General features: G+C 35.2%; 1 protein-coding gene across 2 annotated transcripts in view; it reads left to right on the top strand.

Annotated features, from left to right (window-relative positions):
* Positions 1–22,015, top strand: part of LOC134527622 (ABC transporter G family member 20-like) — a 118,557-nt gene that overhangs the window by 80,167 nt on the left and 16,375 nt on the right. The window contains exons 5-11 of one of the 2 annotated variants that reach the window (XM_063360468.1): positions 1,907–2,108; positions 6,518–6,652; positions 8,520–8,591; positions 11,568–11,671; positions 15,131–15,350; positions 18,391–18,568; positions 21,282–21,397. In XM_063360468.1, coding sequence (XP_063216538.1) covers positions 1,907–2,108; positions 6,518–6,652; positions 8,520–8,591; positions 11,568–11,671; positions 15,131–15,350; positions 18,391–18,568; positions 21,282–21,397 — 1,027 coding nt within the window. The remainder of the gene's footprint in view (positions 1–1,906; positions 2,109–6,517; positions 6,653–8,519; positions 8,592–11,567; positions 11,672–15,130; positions 15,351–18,390; positions 18,569–21,281; positions 21,398–22,015) is intronic. The other variant, XM_063360469.1, reaches the window with a different exon arrangement.

Below are 22,015 nucleotides of genomic sequence, written 5' to 3' on the forward strand. Positions count from 1 at the left end.
AACAGATGAACTCAACGATGTACCTAAACAGGTATTATAAACAACACAACGACGACAGCGCAGACAAAAATATTCAACTTAAATATCAAACACCACACGAATTCCGTGAAAGGAATTTTGTCATAAAAATAACACACAGACAAACACAGCGGGATAACAGCGACGATACAGTTTCAACAATAACTAAAGACCGGAAATATTCGCGATTTCAAATACCTATAGGATAGAATCCATGATCCTCTATGCACTCGTACAAAATACATCTGCTCATTGGTTGCCGACCCGTAACACCTGTTGATTGGGATGATCGTGATTCGATAATTCTTCCTTTAAAGATTTTTCATTGGCCCATAATACTTCAAATAAACTGTTGCCCAATCACTGAAGCAGCAAAATGTCAAACGTATTTGAACTCTAGCATATCGCGAAATGAATCCGCGAAATTTTCAAGTATCTAACAATAACAGCAAATGCAGGCAGACTACAGAAATTGGCCCAGGCAGAAAATATACGAACACAACTATGTTATGGACACACTAGGATTCCTACGACAATAATGACAAACATGCTTTAAGATTCACACCTGCACTTAAATCTAACTCACTCGGACAACTGATCCAATGCCGAGCATAAATCTGATTATGAGATTGGATGGTTCTTTTACATGCCCAACGCCAGAAAACCAATGCTGGACATGGGTTCTAGGAACAGGGAAACAGATACACTGTTTCAAATCATGGCATGGTAATGACATCTGAGCGGCTGCGTCGAGACCATCCCAACTTCAGCCCCACTAAACCTCTGTCATCCCTCCGTGTACCCCCAGGCCTCCAATGGAGCAGGCTCCCTCAAAGGAACCAAGGCATCACCGACACGGTCCCACATCTATCATATCCCTGGGACTACTCGGTCGCCCAGTTACTCGTGATCCAGTCGAGGCTTATCCGACCTCAACTATCTCAGCAGAATAGAACCCGAGCATTAAGTAGCTCAACACTTCCACTCGTCAACGGAGCGGGGACTCCTCAGAGTGTACTCCAAGTATTGGAGGACCACTAACACCACTAGTCCATCTCCAATCCTTATCTAGAGCCATTAAAGGAAACCTCAGCAGGGAACTATCACAGTAAAGTATCAGTCCCGTGGCACCCTTCATATTCAGGTAGAGTGCTGTCCCGGACAGCCTCATCAGCGGAGGACCACCCCGACGAGACCAAGGAAGTCCTTGGAAATATTATTTCGGATTGTCCCCCGCCCGAAGGTTACAGCTGTGCCAAAGCCCGGGTAGGTCATATCAGAACCTGACCGTGGAAGTCCTTCATTTCAGTCGTTGAGTTATTCCCTACCTGGAGGTTACAGCCTTTCCAGGGCCTGGATTGACAAGGCCAAGAGAATCCACCGCCGAGGAACCACCCTTCGTTATTCCTTACGTATCATGGGTTCTTCACATTGAGTCTGATGCCTTGGGACACCACCTAGATAGACGTTCCGCCGATAGACGTTCCGCCGGTCCAAAGTGTTGACACCCGTTCCCAGCTTACTAGCCTACCAGAATACTCGTTCCGACACACCCAAGAAGTCGGAAATCTGGGGAGTGAGAACTCCCAACATTCCCTATGTTAGTTTAAACACTGGCGCCACGATAAGGCTATGGGTTGCCGTAAGGAGCAGAGGCATATATTCGCGTCACACATCCATTTCGGTGTCCTGGCCTACAGCTTCGCTCAGATACTAGAACCGGCTACAGCTGCGACACGTCTCAGTTAGCAATCATTTCCCTAAGGAATCCAGGACCCTTAAGCCAGTAAGTAATCATGACAAATAGTAAAAATTGCAATGGCGTATGTCCGGGGGATGTCGTTTGTCGCATGAGTAATTTGAAAGAACGACGGTGGGTGCCCTCCAGCGGCGGCCAGAGGAGGCGCGTGTCCTTCGCGGTGGCGCTGCTGCAAGACGCGGACCTGCTGGTGCTGGACGAGCCCACCGTGGGCATGGACCCGGTGCTGCGAGAAGTCATCTGGAGGCACCTGCTGCACCTCAGCGACGCCCGTGGCAAGACCATCCTCTTCACCACGCACTACATCGAGGAGGCGCGCCAGGCGCACAGGGTAGGCACCCAGCTCGCTCCGACGCGCCAAACCTTTGTATTTTACCTCAGCAGCCCCGTAAACAGGGTGGTTTCCCGAATTCTTTTGTATGTTATATTTAGTGCTTTTTGCGAAAGATTTCCAAAAATTACTTAACACAGCCACAAAATAACTTCTCTCAATCTGTCTGTATATATATGTATATATACATATATTTATATATTTAATTAAGGCTGGTCCTTGCGTGCCGCAGCCCCATGATTGTTATATGGTGTGGTAGCCCTCTATTCTCCATCCATAAAGAAGGTTACGGTATGGAATTATGGCTGTAAAAAGAGGGCATCGCAAATGGACTTATAGTGAGAAGTCTGTGAAGCAGCTAGGAATCGAGTGAATAAGTCCGATGTTTCCATTCTAGGAAGTTCCAGAATGTTCCAGAATGTTATAGAATATGCCAGAATATTCGAGAATGTTTCACGGTGTTATAACATTTCCCATAATACTATAGAATCTTCCAGAATGTTTGAGAACATTCTAGTTATTTCATAATTTTATAGAACTTTCCATAATTTCGGAGTATGTCCTAGGTTTATACAGAAGGATCAAGAATTTTTCAGGGTGTTCGAGAATTTTCCAGGATGTTTGAGAATGTACTGGAATGTCTCAGCAGGTACTGGACCTTCGAAGGGATTTCCTGTTCCGGGTTGATAAGGCTGGCTGGATTTGTCCAAGCGAAGCACGGGTAGCTCCAGCAAGTTGTACATTAAAAGTTTATTCTACTAAAAATTATTTAATTTGTAGTTTTTATGAACATAAAGATAAATTTTCATGTCAATCACACCATGTATTGAAAGCATGAAATTATGTGGTATACAGTTTCATATTTAGCCTTCGTCTTTAAAGTACTTACTTATCTTTGATTCGATCAAACCTTTATTTTGGAAATTTTTCCATGCTCTGACGAAACAAATAATTTAATAAACATTCTTATTCAAATTCTTTTGTAAATTAGGACATTAAAATATTTAGAGGCCACGGGGAAGAAAGATGAAATATTCCTTAGAACTGAAAGAGTTAATAGTTAGGAAAGTGGAATGGGGGTGTTTTCTTCCTCTTGCTTTAAAGGTAAAATAAGCGAAATTTAATCAAACTCGGAGTAAAACAGTAGAATTGTATTTAAAATAAAATCAAACAAGAGAGTTTTATATATTTTAAATTTAATAATAAAGAACACAAAAGTTGATCAAATGTTGTTTGATGTAAGGAGCTTGTGGGTTAATATGGCGCGAATAAAATGTAGAATTTAATTTACCCCTGGCCACTAACATAAATGAAGATGACTCAGGGAAACACCTGAGAGTAGTCTTAGGCGATCTTAAGTGGAAATGATAGTTTTATGAAGATAACAACTGGTGAATAATATTAATAACAGAGCCATATAAGGCACAATCACTTTATGCATTTGTTTTTAAACTGCTTAAAGTTTATTCTTAAGAGGCCACTCCAGTGTTTCAGGGGCACTACGCAACCCGCGTTAACCTCATAAGATTCAATGCTATTTTCATTTTGCTTATAACTAATTAACTAATATAGATTTCGAAATGATGCTTGCTTGAAATGTAAGACTTTGATGCTCTTATCAAAGCCCCTTTCTTCAAAAACGTGCATAAATTATGGTTTTGTACTAATATTTACTAATATGCATAAGTTTATTGTCTAGGTTTTAACCATAATTTATCCACGTTTTTGAAGAAAGGGGCTTTGATAAGAGCATCGTTGTCTTACATATCAAGCAAGCATCATTTCTAAATCTATATTAGTTGATTAGTTATAAGAAAAATTAAAATAGCATTGAATCTTATGATGTTAACGCGGGTTGCGTAGTGCCCCTGAAACACTGGAGTGGCCTCTTAAATTCTCATTTTAAACGTCTTCCAGTAAAAGTCTCTTTAACTGAACTGCCACTGACTTACGTTGAAGCCACACTGACACAAATACTTAGTACTTGCAAAAAGGCTTCTCACTTGTTTTACTATAAAATGTTGGCCACGCAAGTGACCCGACAAAATAATTCTTATCAGTTACAAAATCTAAGAGTACAAAAGTGTTGTCAACATTGGAGTTGGGGTTAGGATATTCGGCTACTGGCAATCATTCTATATACAGTAACGCTCATCATTGACACACTGATTAAGTAACGCTAAAGAGATATGTATGCCTTGAAGACAGAAGTATATTGAAGCACAAATATTAGTCTTCTCCATACAGATGTGTATTAAATATAAATTGTAAATGTAACAATATAGTTACATTTGAAATACAACTACATAAGGGGAAATAACCTAGGTTATTAAATTAAAGTGTATTCACCATATTTCAGTGGATGTCTTAGGTGCCTAACTAATATATATACTCTAAATTACCAAAAAGTCTTATACCCCAGAAAGTTCATTTCAAAACGAAAAAGGGTGCAAAATCCACATTTTTTGTAAATCTATCAGTCACTAGCAATCTTTTGATGATGTTTAGAATTTTGTACTAATTTCCTTTCCAAAAACTTTGCTGTTATTTTTGACGTGACGTCTAATAAATCGATGAACGCCGGCTGCACGCACGAAAAAGTGTCCCGTTACGCACATTGTCCCGTTACGCTCATCGTACGCTTGCACCGCATCTATCTCTCTTCCACTCGATTGGAACAACCATTGTTTTGACTTTTTCGAGGCACATTAAACTTCAAACACTCCCATTCGTTTCATACTTTTCCCATCATCGTCGTATCCTTAACAGAATAACACAGATTGGAAGAAGTTAAATAGCAAACATGTATAAAAGTTATATTTAAAATAATCTCTTCGTTAAAGTTATAAACATATTTGAATTAATGAGTGCAAATAAAAGTAAATTTATCAATTAAATTGTAGATTTCATTTCACTCTTTCTTTGTATCCATACAAAATAGTGATAATTCAATAAAAATGATTCAATTTTATTCATAAAAGTATGCAATCATTGCTTCAATGTTTTGTTATTACGTCACGTTAAACTATCGTCCGTAAATCGAATTTACAGACAACCTATTTTTTGTGTATGTTTACTCATGTTTGTATGCCCGAAAGATTTTTGAAAGATTTGCTGTATCGTAATTACATTTTGTATTATAATCTTCTTTTGCGGTTACTTAACTTCCTGCTGATAAAATTATCAGTAAATAACGCAGATTTATTTTTTGCACATATTAATATCATTTTCGTCATATATATTTTACTAGCTGCCCGACCCGGCTTCGCACGGCTATATTACTGGAAAAAAATTAAGTCACATCTTCCATTCACAGTAATGGTAAATAAAAAAAAATTCTGTGAAAATTTATTACAATGCTGTATAATGTACCGGAGAGAAAATGAATAGCACCGATGGTTTCCCGACTCGTGCACGCAACGTACAACTGATGTACCCGTACTTCGCTACGGCAGTCTACAGGCAGATCACTCTTGCGCCGCTCGTTATACATGCCCCTCCTTGTGGGTACGCCACTGCCGCGCGATGCCCGTTGCCATGGAGACGCAGAAGGCATGAACAATGCAAAATCCTGTTCTCAAGCAGACAAAGTACCCACTGTTGCTTGGTTTTAACCACCCATGGGATCTAATTTTCGGAAAATGTCATCCTGCGTAACATAAGGAATATAACTGTAAAGTTTCAAGTCTATAAAATATATATGCTTGAAAAAAGGGCAATAAAAAACAAATTAAACACAAAGAGAGGGGGGAAAAACCAATAGTTTAGGTTTGCGATTTAAAGTGATAAAAAGTATTAAATACTAATTGAACTCTTATGAGGGTACTGATTGCTTCGTTGTTAATATCACACGGGTGTTTTTTTACTTGTATGGGAAAAATAATAATGATAAGGCATCTAGTGCGTGGCAACAATGTTAATAGGCAATAGGAAATAAACTTCTAACGCCTGCAGCATTGTCAACACACACTTCGTACGTGTACTGCATGTTGTATCTAACCCCCTCCAACGCATTTGATTCTAAATTGGACTTTAAGTAAGTATCCCTAATGTTATTGATAATATAATATAGCCTATATCCTTCCTCGATAAATGTACTATCCAACACTGAAAGAATTTTTCAAATCGGACCGGTGTTTCCTGAGATTAGCGCGTTCAAACTAACAAACAAACTCTTTAGCTTTATAATATTAGTATAGATTATATCATATACGTATCAGAAATCATTAAAATTGGGGCAATATTGAAAATATTGTTTGTTTTTTTCCATAATAATTGCGTGTGTATTGAATTTATTAAAGTGTTTGCTGTGTTCATAATTTTCCAAACGGGCGCTTTAGTTATTAAGGATTGAAGTGAAAGTGGTCAGAATGGAGGAGATGCGAGCGGGTGTGCCTGTGCCCCGCCAGATAGGGCTGATGCGCAACGGCCGGCTGCTGGAGGAGGGCTCGCCCGCCAGTCTGGTCAGCAAGCACGGGCTGTCCGGCCTCGAGGACGTGTTCCTGCTGCTGAGCCTGCGCCAGGAGAGTGGCGAGCCCCTGCCGGTGGGTGCCGCCTCCCTGCACCAGCTCCACAGCACGTGCACGAGCACGGTCCATTTTCTTTTTCCATTCATATTGAATGAAACACCAGTTCAAGTATAAAATAGGGGGCGACTGAATTGTTGCCCATTGGAAGGGAAGCCCTTCAGGATTTTTCTGACAGTGGTTTATTTTTACAGAGACTGGAAGGGCAGCCCATCCAATTTCTGAAAACACGCTCCTTTAAGAGTTTAAATAATCCTGAAAACTTGCCCCTTGGATTGGCAGCCCATCAGGATTTTTCTGACAGTGGTTTTTTGAAAGCTTGTCTGAATTGTTGCCCCTTTGATGGGCAGCCCTTCAGGATTTTTCTGACATTGGTTAGTTTGTAAAGTGACCTAACCTAACCTAACTTAATCTAACCTAACCTAACCTAAACTAACCTAACCTAACCTAACCTAAACTAACCACTGTCAGAAAAATCCTGATGGGCTGCCCATCCAATGGGCATCAATTCAGACAACCTTTCAAAAACACTACTGTAAGAAAAATCCTGATGGGCTGCCCATCCAAGGGGCAAGTTGTCAGGATTATTTAAACACTTAAAGAAACATGTTTTCAGAAATTGGATGGGCTGCCCTTCCAGTCACTGTACAAACAAACCATTGCCAGAAAAATCCTGAAAGGCTGCCCATCCAACGGGCAACAATTCAGCTCCCCCTAAAATAGTAGTGCATTAACTTTCGTAAAAAATACTCTGTATTTTCTTTAAAAAATAGTATTTCATACATGCAGAAATATCCATAGTTACGTGTTGTACCTATTTACAATATATTTATTGTAGTATAACAATTTTTTTTTTCAAATTGCCACCATCTGGTATTATTCTAGAAATTATTTTATTGCATCCTATTGGAACCCTTTTTACGGATAAATTATGAACAGCTATGAATGCTTTTAGTTTTATTACAATGTGAGCGAAGTACACGTCAGAAAGCCAAAATAAAAAAAAATGCATAAAAGTTATCTATTTGTAAATATTGTTCAATTATACTTCTATAATAAAATAATAATCTTTATTGACATGTGAATGTATTCTTGGCTAATTTTTAAATGATGTAAGTGTTACGATTGCGATATTAATTTTTTTAAAAATTATTAGTAAATAATTTTCAAAATTATCTTACTTTATGAAAAATATAGTAAAACCAAATTTTATGTTTGTTATCTATAAATAAATTTTAAATGGTAATCATTTATATATATTTAGGTCTGATTTAAAGAAGTTTTTTGTTAAAAAATACTTCTTTCAGCAAAGTGCCCATTGCATTTCTCTCAAAAAGGTAATAATATCGACAGTTAGCCTTGAGTTATTTTTCAACGTAGTTACATCGTAAAGAAAACAGAAGTAAATAACAATATTTTGTTGCCGTATACCGTGAATAATAAAGAAAATATCTTAAATAATGTTGTTTGTAATTAAATAAATCTAAGCTTAAATATAATTTATTATAATTATTGATCGGAAATTATATTTGTATATTGGGGTTCATTAGAAATTAATATTTCTTTGAGGATTTAAATATTTGTTTGCAACACAAACTTTTATTTATAGTATTATAACTAAATTCGTCATTAAGAAAGTTTTTGCACTATTTTATTGACAATGCAAAACTTTTTGTTTACTGTAACGGTACCTGAAATGTAAATTTACATTTAAAACGTAATTTTTTTGTTACCAGCAGCATAACTTTGCATTGGTACATTGGTACACTTTCAAACACATTACTTTAAAGTGACACACAAACAAGGGAACATTTTATTGGGCTAAGAAAGTGATTTTTTAAAGTATTAAAATAACAATGGTAAAACTTTCTATGTTTGATTCCAGAACACATCAACTGAACACCAGAAGATCGAAAATTCTAATTTGGAATTGGCCGTTGAAGAAACTAACCATCAAGTTAGTACACATTCTACATTTGTACTTACAAGTTACTTATGTTAGCTTTGCTACTAATCGTACAGTGTAACATAATTTTTTTCAAGGACTTTCCTTACACTTTATTTCTTCAATGCAAAATAATGCAAAAATTTATTTTAACACGAATTATGGGACAGTATAAGTATATAATTTTTATATAATTTCTGTGCGTAAAATTCTCATCCAGAAAGAATAATACACATATGTATATTTTATAAATATTGTCCACCATTCCGTTTATTAACACTTGGTACTTAATAAAGAAAATTTCAATTATTATTATTTTTAATGGCACAATTAAAATATGTTACCACAAATGTATTTTATAAGGCGAGATAAGTGTCATACCTGCGAGTCATCTGAGTTACAAAATGTTGTTGGTTCTTTGATTCAGTATTCTCAAATAAACTTAACTTTCTACTAGCGTTGTCTTATTTGAGATAAACAACATGTTTTTACTATTATTGGGAATTTTAAACTGATTATAGCTATACAAACAATAAAATAATCCAGAGTGCAAAAAATGTTTTATTGCATTTTTGGTTGTTTTTCGCTTTATTATGGCATCACGCCAAATCTGCAATGCAATACAATAAAAAAAATATAATAGTAATGTATTTTGCAGACTTTATCACGGTCATTACAAAATCGTACCCCCAAAGGTGTAAACAACTTTAAAATTATTTTTGTAAGTATATAATATTTGCAAATTTAGTGAATCAGAGGTTTCGATTTTAGAAGTTATTTATATAAATACAAATCCTAAAATTAACTCTAAAAAAGTTTCGGAATTCCATTTGCTATCTGTGGAAAATGGATAGGGTTGCTTACACCAATAAAAAAATTAACAACAAAAAATAAAACAAGTGCAAAAAACTGGGCATAATATAAATACTTAAAAACATGCATACTTTTAATCTTTTAATCCTCAAAATTTTATAATTTATACTGAAATATTAGGATGCATTATTTTTCTTCAAAGAAAATTTATACCTCTATAAACTAAAAGTTTCGTTTGAAACTGGACATGAAACAATAATTGTATACTTAACATAAACTTTAACGTTTATAATGTCAAAATTTTAACGCTAGTGAGATCAAGGAGAAAGAGTTTAGTTGTACAAAGATTAAAAATGTATCAATGATTCTATTAAATCAAGAGGTTAAAACAGGACCAAAGAAAAAAAGTTTAAGGAAAATATATTGTTATTAATGTTCACGTATTTTATTGAAAATAATCGCTTACTGTAGTGGGAGGAAAGAAACTTATAAATAATAAAGTACACAAAAAATATTTTTCCCCCTTTTATAAATATTATTGTTTCGGATATTTAAGGGCGTAAAACTAAGTGTTACAGAGAAATTCCAAACCTCCGAATATCTTAAAGCAGGGGGCCAGAAACCAATCAATAATTATAGACATAAATTATCACTTTTCATGTTTGTATGATTTTTGGTTTCAATTCTCATTAAATATATACATTTATAACTGTACACTGATTCTGCTGTAAATAATTTTGTAATATTTGTTATTAAATTTAATTAATTAATTTTTTAAATTTTACTTTAGAAATTGTGAAAAAATCTAAAACATTTTTAGCATTTCTTCAGTGCAACAGTAAAGAGAAAAAATTAATATCTTTAACCTATACTGAAAAAGGAAAAAGCATGTTTTTGATATTTTCTTCTTCAAATTAAAAATTCCATTCAATTGTTTAGAAGGTATAGGTAAATATATATCTGTACTCACTGAAGTAGTATATAATATACCAGCACATTTAATTTACATTATAAAAATATACAACTTACTTAATTTTTAAGCAACCGTTTCCCTCTGAATGTTTTCCACTTAGAAAACTAACATATTGTATAATATTATTTATTACTATAATTATTTATAAATATTTAAATTAATAAATAAAAGTCACAACCATTCAAAATATTTTACAGATTATACCAACCAAGAAATAAATCGTTCATATGACAAGTAATATTTTTGTTGCATTTTTGTATGTCGCTTTATTACTGCATCACGCCAAAACTGCTGAATAGGTAATCGTAAACTTTATATGTTAATATTTTATTTTTGCATAATTGATCACTGTCATTACTAGTAAACACATTGTGTGACTATATTACCACTATCCTGAAATTTTTAATGTGTAGTGCCATATAGAATAACAAAATATGTGTATAAAAATATCTGTTAGACTTAGCGCGAGGTGCCTGAAATCATAAATAAATTTCAGGATAAAAGATTAAAAATAAAGTGAATATCATTTCGTAGATAAATTATACTGGTTTATATTTGGCAAATTATAATCTTCAATTTTTAAATTTTTTCAACAGTGTAATGATGACTTGCAGTTTATAATTTCTAACACGATGCTAGTTTTTTAATGGCTTTAAATAAACCCTTAGGGTAACGCATTTTGAAACTAACAGAATTAGATATGCTTTACAGAACCGAAATCTAACCACGAAATAAAAGTTAGTTTGGTTAAAATATCTTTAAATTAAATAAAATTAAAAAACTCGACTTTAAACTTAGCTTCAATTTCATCACTTAAATTTGTTACATTTTATTTTTTTATGTTTTTTTATATATTTTACAATAAAAAGGCAATATATCCAAACCATCATATAGTAAAATAAAATAGCGGTACTTGCACGATTAATAAACATATTAAGTCTTTCTTCTCTTAGCAAACGACAGGCTTTAGGACATCGACATTTTCATTGTTTTGAAAATTAATTATAAGTTGGTTTGCGTGTTTTAAAGTAATATATGCTCGGGACCAAAATATTTTTATTAAAATACAGTTTTAGTAAAAAAATTTAACAACAAATAATTCAATTACTTTATCTTTAATATTCTTCCATGAAACAAGTGCATTTTGTATGACTTGAGATAAAAAATAAATTGTTAAAACATGATATTTAAATTGTTTATAGGGTTCCGGAAGAAGTGACGTGTTGATGTCAAAGGGGCTAGTTTCCTCGGGCAATATGCGAGCTCTTATTTTCAAGAACCTCGTTGTTGCCAGCAGAGATATAACGTAAGTAATACAACCATTACGCCATGTTACATACCACAATTTAGACCTTTCTTTAAATAGTAGTACCTACTACTAATCTTTGAATAGTTCTGTTACTTTTTTATGTCAACAGTATTTTTTACAACTTCCTGTGGTTGTCATTATTCGTATACAAACTTCAAAGCTTTGGGTACCACTGGCTATCTTCTTAAAACTTTTCAAATACTATAAAGACAAGTAACATGACATGGAATATACTTTGTTTGCATTTTGCAGTATCATAATTGCCAAGTGATTTAACCAAGTGCTTTTTTTCAACCTCCATTGGGTTATAAAAAAATACAAATTTACATAACATAATAATTTTACTACCAAAACGTTCAGCAGAGTCGTCTTTATTTTTCTACATAGTTACCAAAACGATCGAGGAATTTGTCATATCGAAACACAATCTTCTCGATGCCTTCTTCAAATAAGTTAGCCGCAAATAGGAGAGATAACAGGGCCAGCGCCTGTATCTTCCTCTCCCAATCCACGCCGCAGTGAGACGGGTGGACTAATCACGCGGCGCACTGGCTCCCGCGTTAAGACATATCTATCGCAAGAGATGCGATTAGAGGGGTACAATGCGCCGCGTGATTAGTCCATCCACCTCACAGCAGCGTCATGAGGAATAAGGAGATACAGGTTCTGGCCCTTTTATCTCTCTTCATTGGTGGCTAACTTCTTCGGAGAAGGCATCGTGAAGCTTGTGTAACGATATGGCAAATGCCTCACTCGTTTTTATGATTATGTAGAATAATAAGTAAGACCCTACCGAACTATTGATGGTAAAATTTTTGTTAGGTAAATTTATATTTTATATAGTTCATCGAAGATTAAAACAAAAACAGCGCTCGATTAAGTTACAAAATTCATTCAAATATTATTTTATAGATTTATTATCTTTAGCAGTGAAGATATTAGAAAGGACACACGATAAAAAATTATTTAGAGAAGGGATATAAATTGTCCTTTCAAGGAACATTCCCTGAATTTGCCTGGTGTTGTTCAGAGATATCAATCACTAAACAACCAAGTAACATTGTCTAGAATGGAATTCCAAAAAACGTCAACTCAAATATGAGTTAAGTGTTTTAGCCACAGTTTCCTTTTAGTAAGTAATGTATCCATTAAGATTTGATTTTGCTGGAAACAAACAATAGACTATTTTTTGATAAAGATGTTTGGAATGTAATGTAGATGTAATTATTTTAACAATATTTTCTTTTTTTTTTTTTTCAAATTTGCATGTCAGAATAATAATGTACTAAACACCGAACTGAAAAGGAAAATGCCGAAGAATATTGTGTTTTTAAAAGGGCACGTCGTGAATGAGTTATAAATGTTGTTTATTTCTAAAAAGCTCGCAAAAACAAAAAAAAAATAGCTGATATCGATCTGGTTACTCTCGTACCTACTAAGAGACTCAAAGATGAGGTATGTGACACAGACTTAATGCGAACTCTTATTTCACTCACACATTGTATTTTTTTTTGTTAATGAAACAAAAATATTCATGTAAAATTACAGATATATGTAAATTTGTACATTAACATCAAAACCGCTGTATCTCTACACAATAGTGTTCGCAGTTATTTTGGGTTCAGATTCGTACATGGGCATTTATGTTTGGTTTTGTCCCAGTACCTGAAAAGCATTCCTGTATAAACTGCGCGAGATAATACGTACAGTAAAACAAAATAAAGTCCAATTAATATATTCGACTAGCTGCTTGACCCGGCTTCGCACGGCTATACTAATGGAAAAAAATTAAGCCATATCTTCCATTTACAGTAATGGTAAATAAAAAAAAATCAGTGAAAATTTATTACAATGCTGTATAATGTACCGGAGAGAAAATGAATAGCACCGATGGTTTCCCGACTCGTGCACGCAACGTATAACTGATGTACCCGTACTTCGCTACGGCAGTCTACAGGCAGATCACTCTTGCGCCGTTCATTATACATGCCCCTCCTTGTGGGTACGCCACTGCCGCGCGATGCCCGTTGCCATGGAGACGCAGAAGGCATGAACAATGCAAAATCCTGTTCTCATGCAGACAAAGTACCCACTGTTGCCTGGTTTTAACCACCCTTGGGATCTAATGTCATCCTGCGTAACATAAGGAACATTACTGTGAAGTTTCAAATCTGTAAAATATATATACTTGAAAAAAAGGGCAATAAAAAAACAAAATTAAACACAGAGAGAGGAAAAACACAATAGTTTAGGTTTGCGATTTAAAGTGATAAAAAATATTTAAATACTAATCGAACTCTTATGAGGGTACTGATTGCTTCGTTGTTAATATCACACGGGTGTTTTTTTACTTGTATGGGAAAATTAAGAATGATAAGGCATCTAGTGCGTGGCAACAATGTAAATAGGCAATAGGAAATAAACTTCTAGCGCATGCGGCATTGTCAACACACGCTGCGTACGTGTATTGCATGTTGTATCTAACCCCCTCCAACGCATTTGATTCTAAATTGGACTTTTAGTAAGGATCCCCAATGTTATTGATAATATAATATAGCCCATAGCCTTCCTCGATAAATGGTTTATCCAACACTGATAGAAATTTTCAAATAGGACCAGTGGTTCCTGAGATTAGCGCGTTCAAACAAACAAACAAACTCTTCAGCTTTATAATATTAGTATAAATTTATCTTGCCATGGTTTAAAAAAGTTTTTGCTTAAATGAAACACTTTTTTCTACATAAGAAACACGTTGTATTATATCGCAAAACGTATTTAATATTTGAAAACTAAGTTAGAGTATCATTCTTGTCGTATCGATTTATATTAATAGCGTTGTGTCACATTGTCATGACGACATTAACCCGATGATTTCTGATTTGGCTGTCAGTAAATCGTTCCAAGTCAAATACTTCCATAAAATGCAGTATGGAATGTACTTAAAATAGTGTATTAGGGAAAAAGAAAATACTATCTCAGCCCATGCTCTTTTTTTTTGGGCAGATTTCTGTAATCCTTCCAAACAATGTCATATAGAATACTATGAGTCTAAAATTTATTAATTGATAGTTATTCGCTGAGCTCGCCCATTATTAAATTTAATCTTTACCAATCTACAATAACCACATTGTCCATACACACTATGATATCCGATAAAAAGTACAAACAGATGAACGCAAGCAACGAAGCTATAAATATTGAAATGCACACACACGTAAAACTAAATTTCATTTTTTTTTTCCAGCATGAAGATTTACCAAGTAGGTGAATATCTTGGAAGTTTGGTTCTGTAAGGTTTCCGTTTCGCTCTCTGTCGGGCAGCACGACACGACAAAATTAGTAAGAGAATCTATTCCATGCGGGCTTTTTGACGGGGTGACGTCGCCGCGCCTGTCGTGTTTGCCCGTCGTGGCATTGTGACAGGAATGGTTGATGCGCGTGTGCGTGTGTGCGCAGCCACGTGCTATTCGCGTTCGGCCTGCTGGTCGTGGCCGTGTCCTCGGTGTACCTGGGGCTGGGGCCCACGCCGCGCGACCTGCGGCTCGCCGTCGTCAACCACGACCGCGGCTCGGCGCGCCACGACTGCCGCGGGCCGGCGCTCGGCGACGCCGGCTGCAGCTACCGCGACCTCAGCTGCAGGTTCCTGGCGCAGCTGCACGGGCCCATCATCCTCAAGGCGAGTACCGCGGCCAGCTTTCAGGCCCCAGCGTTACACAGGGGAGGCTTTCAGTGCTCGGCAGTGATGTGTAAACCTCTAGCCTCGGTAACGAGCGAGTTCACGAGTTCCCATGTGGCAAATAAACTTACAATACGAAAACCAGACACGGAAATTTAACGTAGAAATCTAGAAATTAACGCAGAGGGTCATTAATATACATTTGAATAAAATAATCGCTATTTCAAGTAACAAATATTTTGGATGCGAATCACACAAGTAGGTATTTCTGCGACCGCCACTAGAATTCGCTACCTGAGTTGCCACAACCGTGCACAAATAGCAGGACGATACAATCAGAAAATTTAAATAATTATAAACGGCTCCAATAAAAGCGAAAAAAGGCTTGAAGAAAAACCTAAACCCGGGCTGTGGACCTGATTTTTGCAAAGCATTATTATTAATATACTGTCGATGTTGTTAAAATTCACTAAAAAGCTAATATTATACATTTCCTACACACGTTAGAATTTATATTTCCTTAGCATTAAAAATATATAAACCTGAAACATTATAAAACACATATTATAAAACTAAGTACATTTTGTATATTTATTTTTACCCAAACGAATTAAATCAATCTATAAATGCGTCCTACAAACAAACAATGACCTTATTGAACTGACTGAAATTCTTATTACAGAAATATGTTTTTAAAAATATAAACAAAACTTTTACAGTTGTGAGATGTGCTATTAAATCTTGTATGTATTGAGAAGAGTTTGTATTATACTAATTGTAATGCCATTTTTTCTACGTATCCGAAAAATTTAAGTTTAATTTACAATGACTAGTTTGATTTACCAAATATATTCAAAGTTAATTTCACCAACATGTAGTAACATTTGGCACACCAATACTTTTGTTATAACCCCTTATTTTTACGAAGTAACTGTATACGGGTTTATGTACCTACACGTGGGTCCGACATCTTTTTATCCATTTCCGTGCATCGTCTCCAGGTCCATTTTCACGAAATTACTCCCACTAAATGCCGTATACCGAAAGCTAAGATGTTCACACATAAAAAATTTTCTGTACTTTTAGAAAGAATCTTTTGGAAACCAGTTGTCAAGGAATACTTCGTTAAATTACAATAAAGATAATGTAACCTTTTTACAACACGTGGGCATGGTTATTTTTGCATGTTTTAAAAAGTTTTTTAATGAAAATACTAAGTGTTTCTTACAAAAATTAGCGCCACATTTTATATTTTATTTGATGTTTGTTTGAAGCATTATATTTTTGACCATGAAAAAGATAATTGATTTATCAATATTTGTACTTCATTTTGTTTTATTATGCCTATTAATGAGAGGAGTTAATACTGCAAATATATTGATGGAAGGGTTACAAATAACAATGAATATTGGAGGTACTCGTACAACACAAACCATAAATGCCTAGGCAAGAATCCTATCCCAGAATTACTGCAAATGTTATTTTGTAGTTATACAGTTGTTTTTGTGTAAATATAAAAATCTAAAAATATCTGTTATTTTACACGAAGATTTCTGTTCCATTTAACATAAAACATTACAGTGCAGGGGCTGGAAAAATTTACGTTTCGAATTACCTGTAGGATAGACTCCACAGTCATATGTACACTTGGGCAAAACTCCTCTGGTCATTGGAATATTTATAACATCTGTTGCTTGTGATTTAAAACATTTTTATGAAGGTTTCTTATTGGCTCAGAGTTTTTTTTACATAAATTGTTGTCAGTCATAGAAACAGATCAAAAATAAATATATATATTTTGATTTCCAGTCAACTGTGAAATAAATGCGTGAATTTTCCTGGTCTTTACCAATTAGTTCCCGTTATATTCGACGAACAATAAGGAGCTTACGAAGAATTTCATTTTAATGGAGGGGAGGAGATAGAACCACTTTGCCCGCTTATTGATTTCAAATCACTTACATATTTCGGTGGAAATAATAGCTTCATTTAAGGATTCCTAGGAATCCCCTTTCCCCCGGGTGCGCCACTGCCACCAACCAGAGGTCGCCATATACTCTTCGATGCCCTGGGCCATTTACTTCGGCGGTAACGTTATATTTTTATAGAACGGCTTTAATGAGTGGTCAGGGGAAGGACAGTGGTTTAATCTAATACCTTTCATTGAAAAATTTCACAAAAATACTTCTTATTTCTCTCTTTCAAGCTAAACATGAACGTAAATTTCGACAATTATAATTTTTCTAATATACTTATATTTTAAAAATGGATATTATTACGAATCAATAATAAAAACCATACATATAATTTAAGCGCTATTAAAAGAAAAAAAATAGACAACGAATAGAATTTTACAAGATAATGACCCTTTTTTTTGGCGTGCGTAACACGTAACTTCTGCCGATCTCCCTCTCGTTCTTGGTTAATTGAGAAAGAGGTAAAGGGCAAGAGAGAAGTCCACCTAGGCTCAACGAAAAATTTATGATCAGTGTGTTTAAAAGTTGACAGGACTTAGGCTGATTGGTCATGCACATGAGTAAAACATATTTGGATTTTTCATTGTGTGTACGTTTTCCCAACTTCTATGATATGTGTAATTTTATGTAACTTTCCTAACACCGGTGGTACGTGACAATATGTGTAACTTCCCCAACCTCTCCGGCATGTGTCACTTTTTTAAACTTTCCCAACATTTCTGGGCATGCCGTTGTGTGCAAATTTCACATCTCCGGGATGTGTCCTTGTGTGTAACTTTCCCAACATTTTGGTAGGTATGTGTCAATGTGTGTATTTTTTTCCAAAATCGATTATATCTGTCGTTGAGAGTTTCTTTCACCATCTGTGGTATGTGCCACTGTATTTATTTTTCCCAGGACACATATGACATGTGTCATTTTCTGTTACTTTCCCAACATCTATGCGATGTGTCCCTGAGTGTAACTTTCAAACATGTCTGTAATGTGTTGTGTGTGGCGTGTGTCGGCATGTGTCGCCGTGTGTGGCTGTCGAGGAGAGCGAGCGAGAGCGGTGCTTGCCGCAGGAGTTCTACAACAGCACCGAGGAGGCGGTGGAGGCCACGCGCAAGGGACGGGCTTGGGGAGTCCTGCACTTCCACAGCAACTTCACCGAGGCCCTCGTGGAGCGGGCCCTCAACAGCACGAGGCCGTCGGACGGGGCCCTGGAGGACTCCAACATATACGTGCGGCTGGACATGTCGAGTGAGTCGCACTCCGCTCCTCCTGCAGCCCTCGCCCGCGTGTTTCGGTGACGACGGAACCTCAACAGCGCGACACTGACGACGCGGAGGGATGCGAGGCGACAGCAAAATTTTAATTTTATTGTATAAATGTGGCGTTCACCCGTGCGGCGAACCAAAATAAACGATTATATCTCAAATATACTAAGCCATTACACACGATAAGACTATTTGTAAAAATATGTCTTGCAATAAGTTACTATTTCCCTTCAAAAAGCAAGAAAAAACGGTAAATTCAACTTTATTCCAAAATAGTAATTTTTTTTATGTTTTCTATTTATATCATCAAAATTCTATACTTTCACTATTGTCTTATTAGAACTTCACTGTAGCTAACAAATAATTATAAAAAAATTATCAAAAGACGTTTTAGGGCAAAATGGTGGATTAGTTTTGAAATAAAAACAATGCAAGAGAGATAGAAAAATAAAGTAAATATGACATGCATAAAAATAAATATAATTAATAATGAAAAAACCTATATTTAAACAACATATATCAGTTCTTAATTGTTTCAATGTCAAAATGACAAATAATGCTGGATTAAGAACATTCTCTATTGGTTAAAGTTCTATCAAGCTTCTTATGCATCTTCCATCATACCACGTTCAAGTTAATCCTCTAATTCAGCCTCTCTTTTTCGCTTCGGGAGATATCATCGTGTTAGAATTTGAGATCTCCTAATTTTGTCCAGCTTTTACCAAAATGGAAAATCAACAGTTTTTTTACATAAGTAATATATTCTGTTTCAAAGGAACACAGAATACAATCGGTTTTAATTATAAGTCGATGTTTTTCACTTTAGGGTTCAAGAAATATTTTGCACAACACTACTAATATAATACCATGGTTCACGCAGCACTAAGAATGAAGAATTAGGAGTCTTTCCTTGGGAGGTTTAAAAAAATTAGTAAAAGAAATCTTAAAGCTTCTTCGCCGTGTTTTATTCCCTGTATGCCTGGGGCACCTTCTTTCCAACATGGGAAAACGGTGACTAAATTTCACTATGAGTCTTGATTTGCAAAAAAAAAAAAAAAAAAATCTACGAGCACTCTTCTGGTGCATTTATAGCGTCCCAAAAAGACGATCAGAAGAAATGAAACTATGTCCTAGCACTGGAAAGAAAGTTAAACATTAAGTAAAATATATAGCGTCTTTTAAGCCAGCCAAAAAACCTCGGCTTGAAAATAATTGCTGAATTATGATTTTGTCTTCCACGCGCATCAGTGAAATACCTGTAGAAATGTGACAGTAGTCCTTCTATTGTAATCGATGATGTAAAGCTAATTACATCTGTGCAGAGTCTTTTGCAACATCCGTATCTAGTCCAGGTGTGGATGAAGTGTGCCGATAGAGGATTATTACTCACTGTTGTCCAAACTTCGCGCGCAAAGGTGACTGACGCAAATGGCAAATCTGGTCTGGCAAGTTTATTCCTGCGGTGACCAAGGGCAACTGGCTAGGGGCCTCGTGGTTTTTACGGAACTGGTTTTGAGTCAGGCACGCCAACGTTGGTGAGGTAGCAGGTGTCTACTATCTTATAAGCAAGAAAACATTACTTGCTGCTAAATGGACATTTATTCTTTATTAATATGTTTCCTTGAGTCAAAGAAAAACCAGAACAACGGAATTAAAAATTACTTAACGTTCAGCAGAAAATAATGAAACATATTTTAAAATATGTATAAATCAAAGATCAAAGATAAACAGTTTGATAATGCGTGTATTAGCACACGCGGGTTATTTTGACATAACTCATTGCTGGTTTCCACTGAATAAATTCCTTCCACGGAATTCTCAGTGCTCTCTTCCTGCAGTTAAATTTTAACATCGGCTAATATTGGCTTGTTTTTTGTGTGTTTGAGTATTCATCACTTCGTCAGTTATTCAGGTTTCTGTATTACATACAGTGTAAATCAGCACATAAGTATTTAAGAAAAAGATGTTAAATCAATCTTCCCCATTACAAGAATAATTTAAAAAAAAACTAAAATGGTTTGCAAGAATGTAATAAGTAATATAAATTCACGTTTTAAAAATAAATTTACGTTGGCAGCTACACTCACAGTCGTGAGCACCCGGGATTTGGCTCCAGTGTCCAGCCATTCTCATTTCGGTTTTACAGTTCTCTCACAATCACTTGAAACGCGGGTCGGTTTGTGGTTGATGCTGGCGATTAGGTTCCCTCACAATCACTCCAGACGCGGGACAGTGTTTGGTTGATGCCGGTGTTCAGGGATTGGTCTGTCTGGAAGCTTGATTTGTTCCACAAACATTTTTTTACACGTTTCTCTCACAATCACCCCAGAGGCACAACGGTTTGTGGTTTATGCAGGTGATGAGGTTTTTTACAAGAATTCCATAAGCGGGATAAAACTTACAATTCGATTGTAGATAATATTTAAGTGCATCGAATTTATTTATCATTTTGATAAAAAATCCCCTTCTTTAACTTCACGATTGAAATAAAAATAATATTTTGCTATTATATGGTGGTAAATATCTTTATATATTTAGTACTGTTTAAAATATTAAAAAATACCAATATACCCTCGAGTTACTATTAATGAATTGTATGTATTTCAACTAAAAATCCTCAACGGTTTCCAAATTAAATCATTTGCTACAGAGAGACGAAAATACATATGAAATTTATATTTGGTTTATGTTTTTAGATTATGCGACTGGACTTTTACTTCGACAAGAAATTCTAGCGGCATTCGACAGATTTGCTGAGCTTATGCTTGTATCTTGTGGATACAGCACTAAGCTGGCACACAACCCCGTGAGGGTGAGTATTGTGCTATTAATGGATTCTAATTAATAACCTTTTTACAATGATTATAAAAATGGGTTTTATATTGTGTAACGAGAAGAAAATATTTATGTGTGCCAAAAAGCCATTTGCTTGTTTATGGGGGAATCGATCAACTAAAGTTATTTGAATAAATTCTTGGTTGGAAGGGAAATATTGCTAAATAAGCAAAGCATTTTTATTCCAAAAAGAATATTTATTTATTAAGATTTCAGAAAGTTAATTTTAGTAATGTATGAATTGGTTTTATTTTAACAAATATTTTTTTAAAACAAATTAATTTAAAATATTTATTTCTTTGGATGAATCAAGTCATATGATGAGATAATGATTTGTTTTTCGTATTGTAAAATTTACAGTTAATATCATTTTTATGATAACCCTTAAATTCATCCTGCACTTAGTGTAGTGCAGTAGTAATGTTCTAATTTTTTAAGTTACTACATTTCCATCAATTTTTCTCGTAACTTTTTTTTTTCACATTTGGCAAAAACTATAGATAATAGTGTGCAAGGGTTCAAATATTTAACCGGCACTACCCTAAATAAGACGCTTTAATTTTTCAAGATTGGCACTGCCTGAGTGAATCATAAC

This window comes from Bacillus rossius, chromosome 1 (assembly GCF_032445375.1).
Source record: "Bacillus rossius redtenbacheri isolate Brsri chromosome 1, Brsri_v3, whole genome shotgun sequence".
Taxonomy (NCBI): domain Eukaryota; kingdom Metazoa; phylum Arthropoda; class Insecta; order Phasmatodea; family Bacillidae; genus Bacillus; species Bacillus rossius.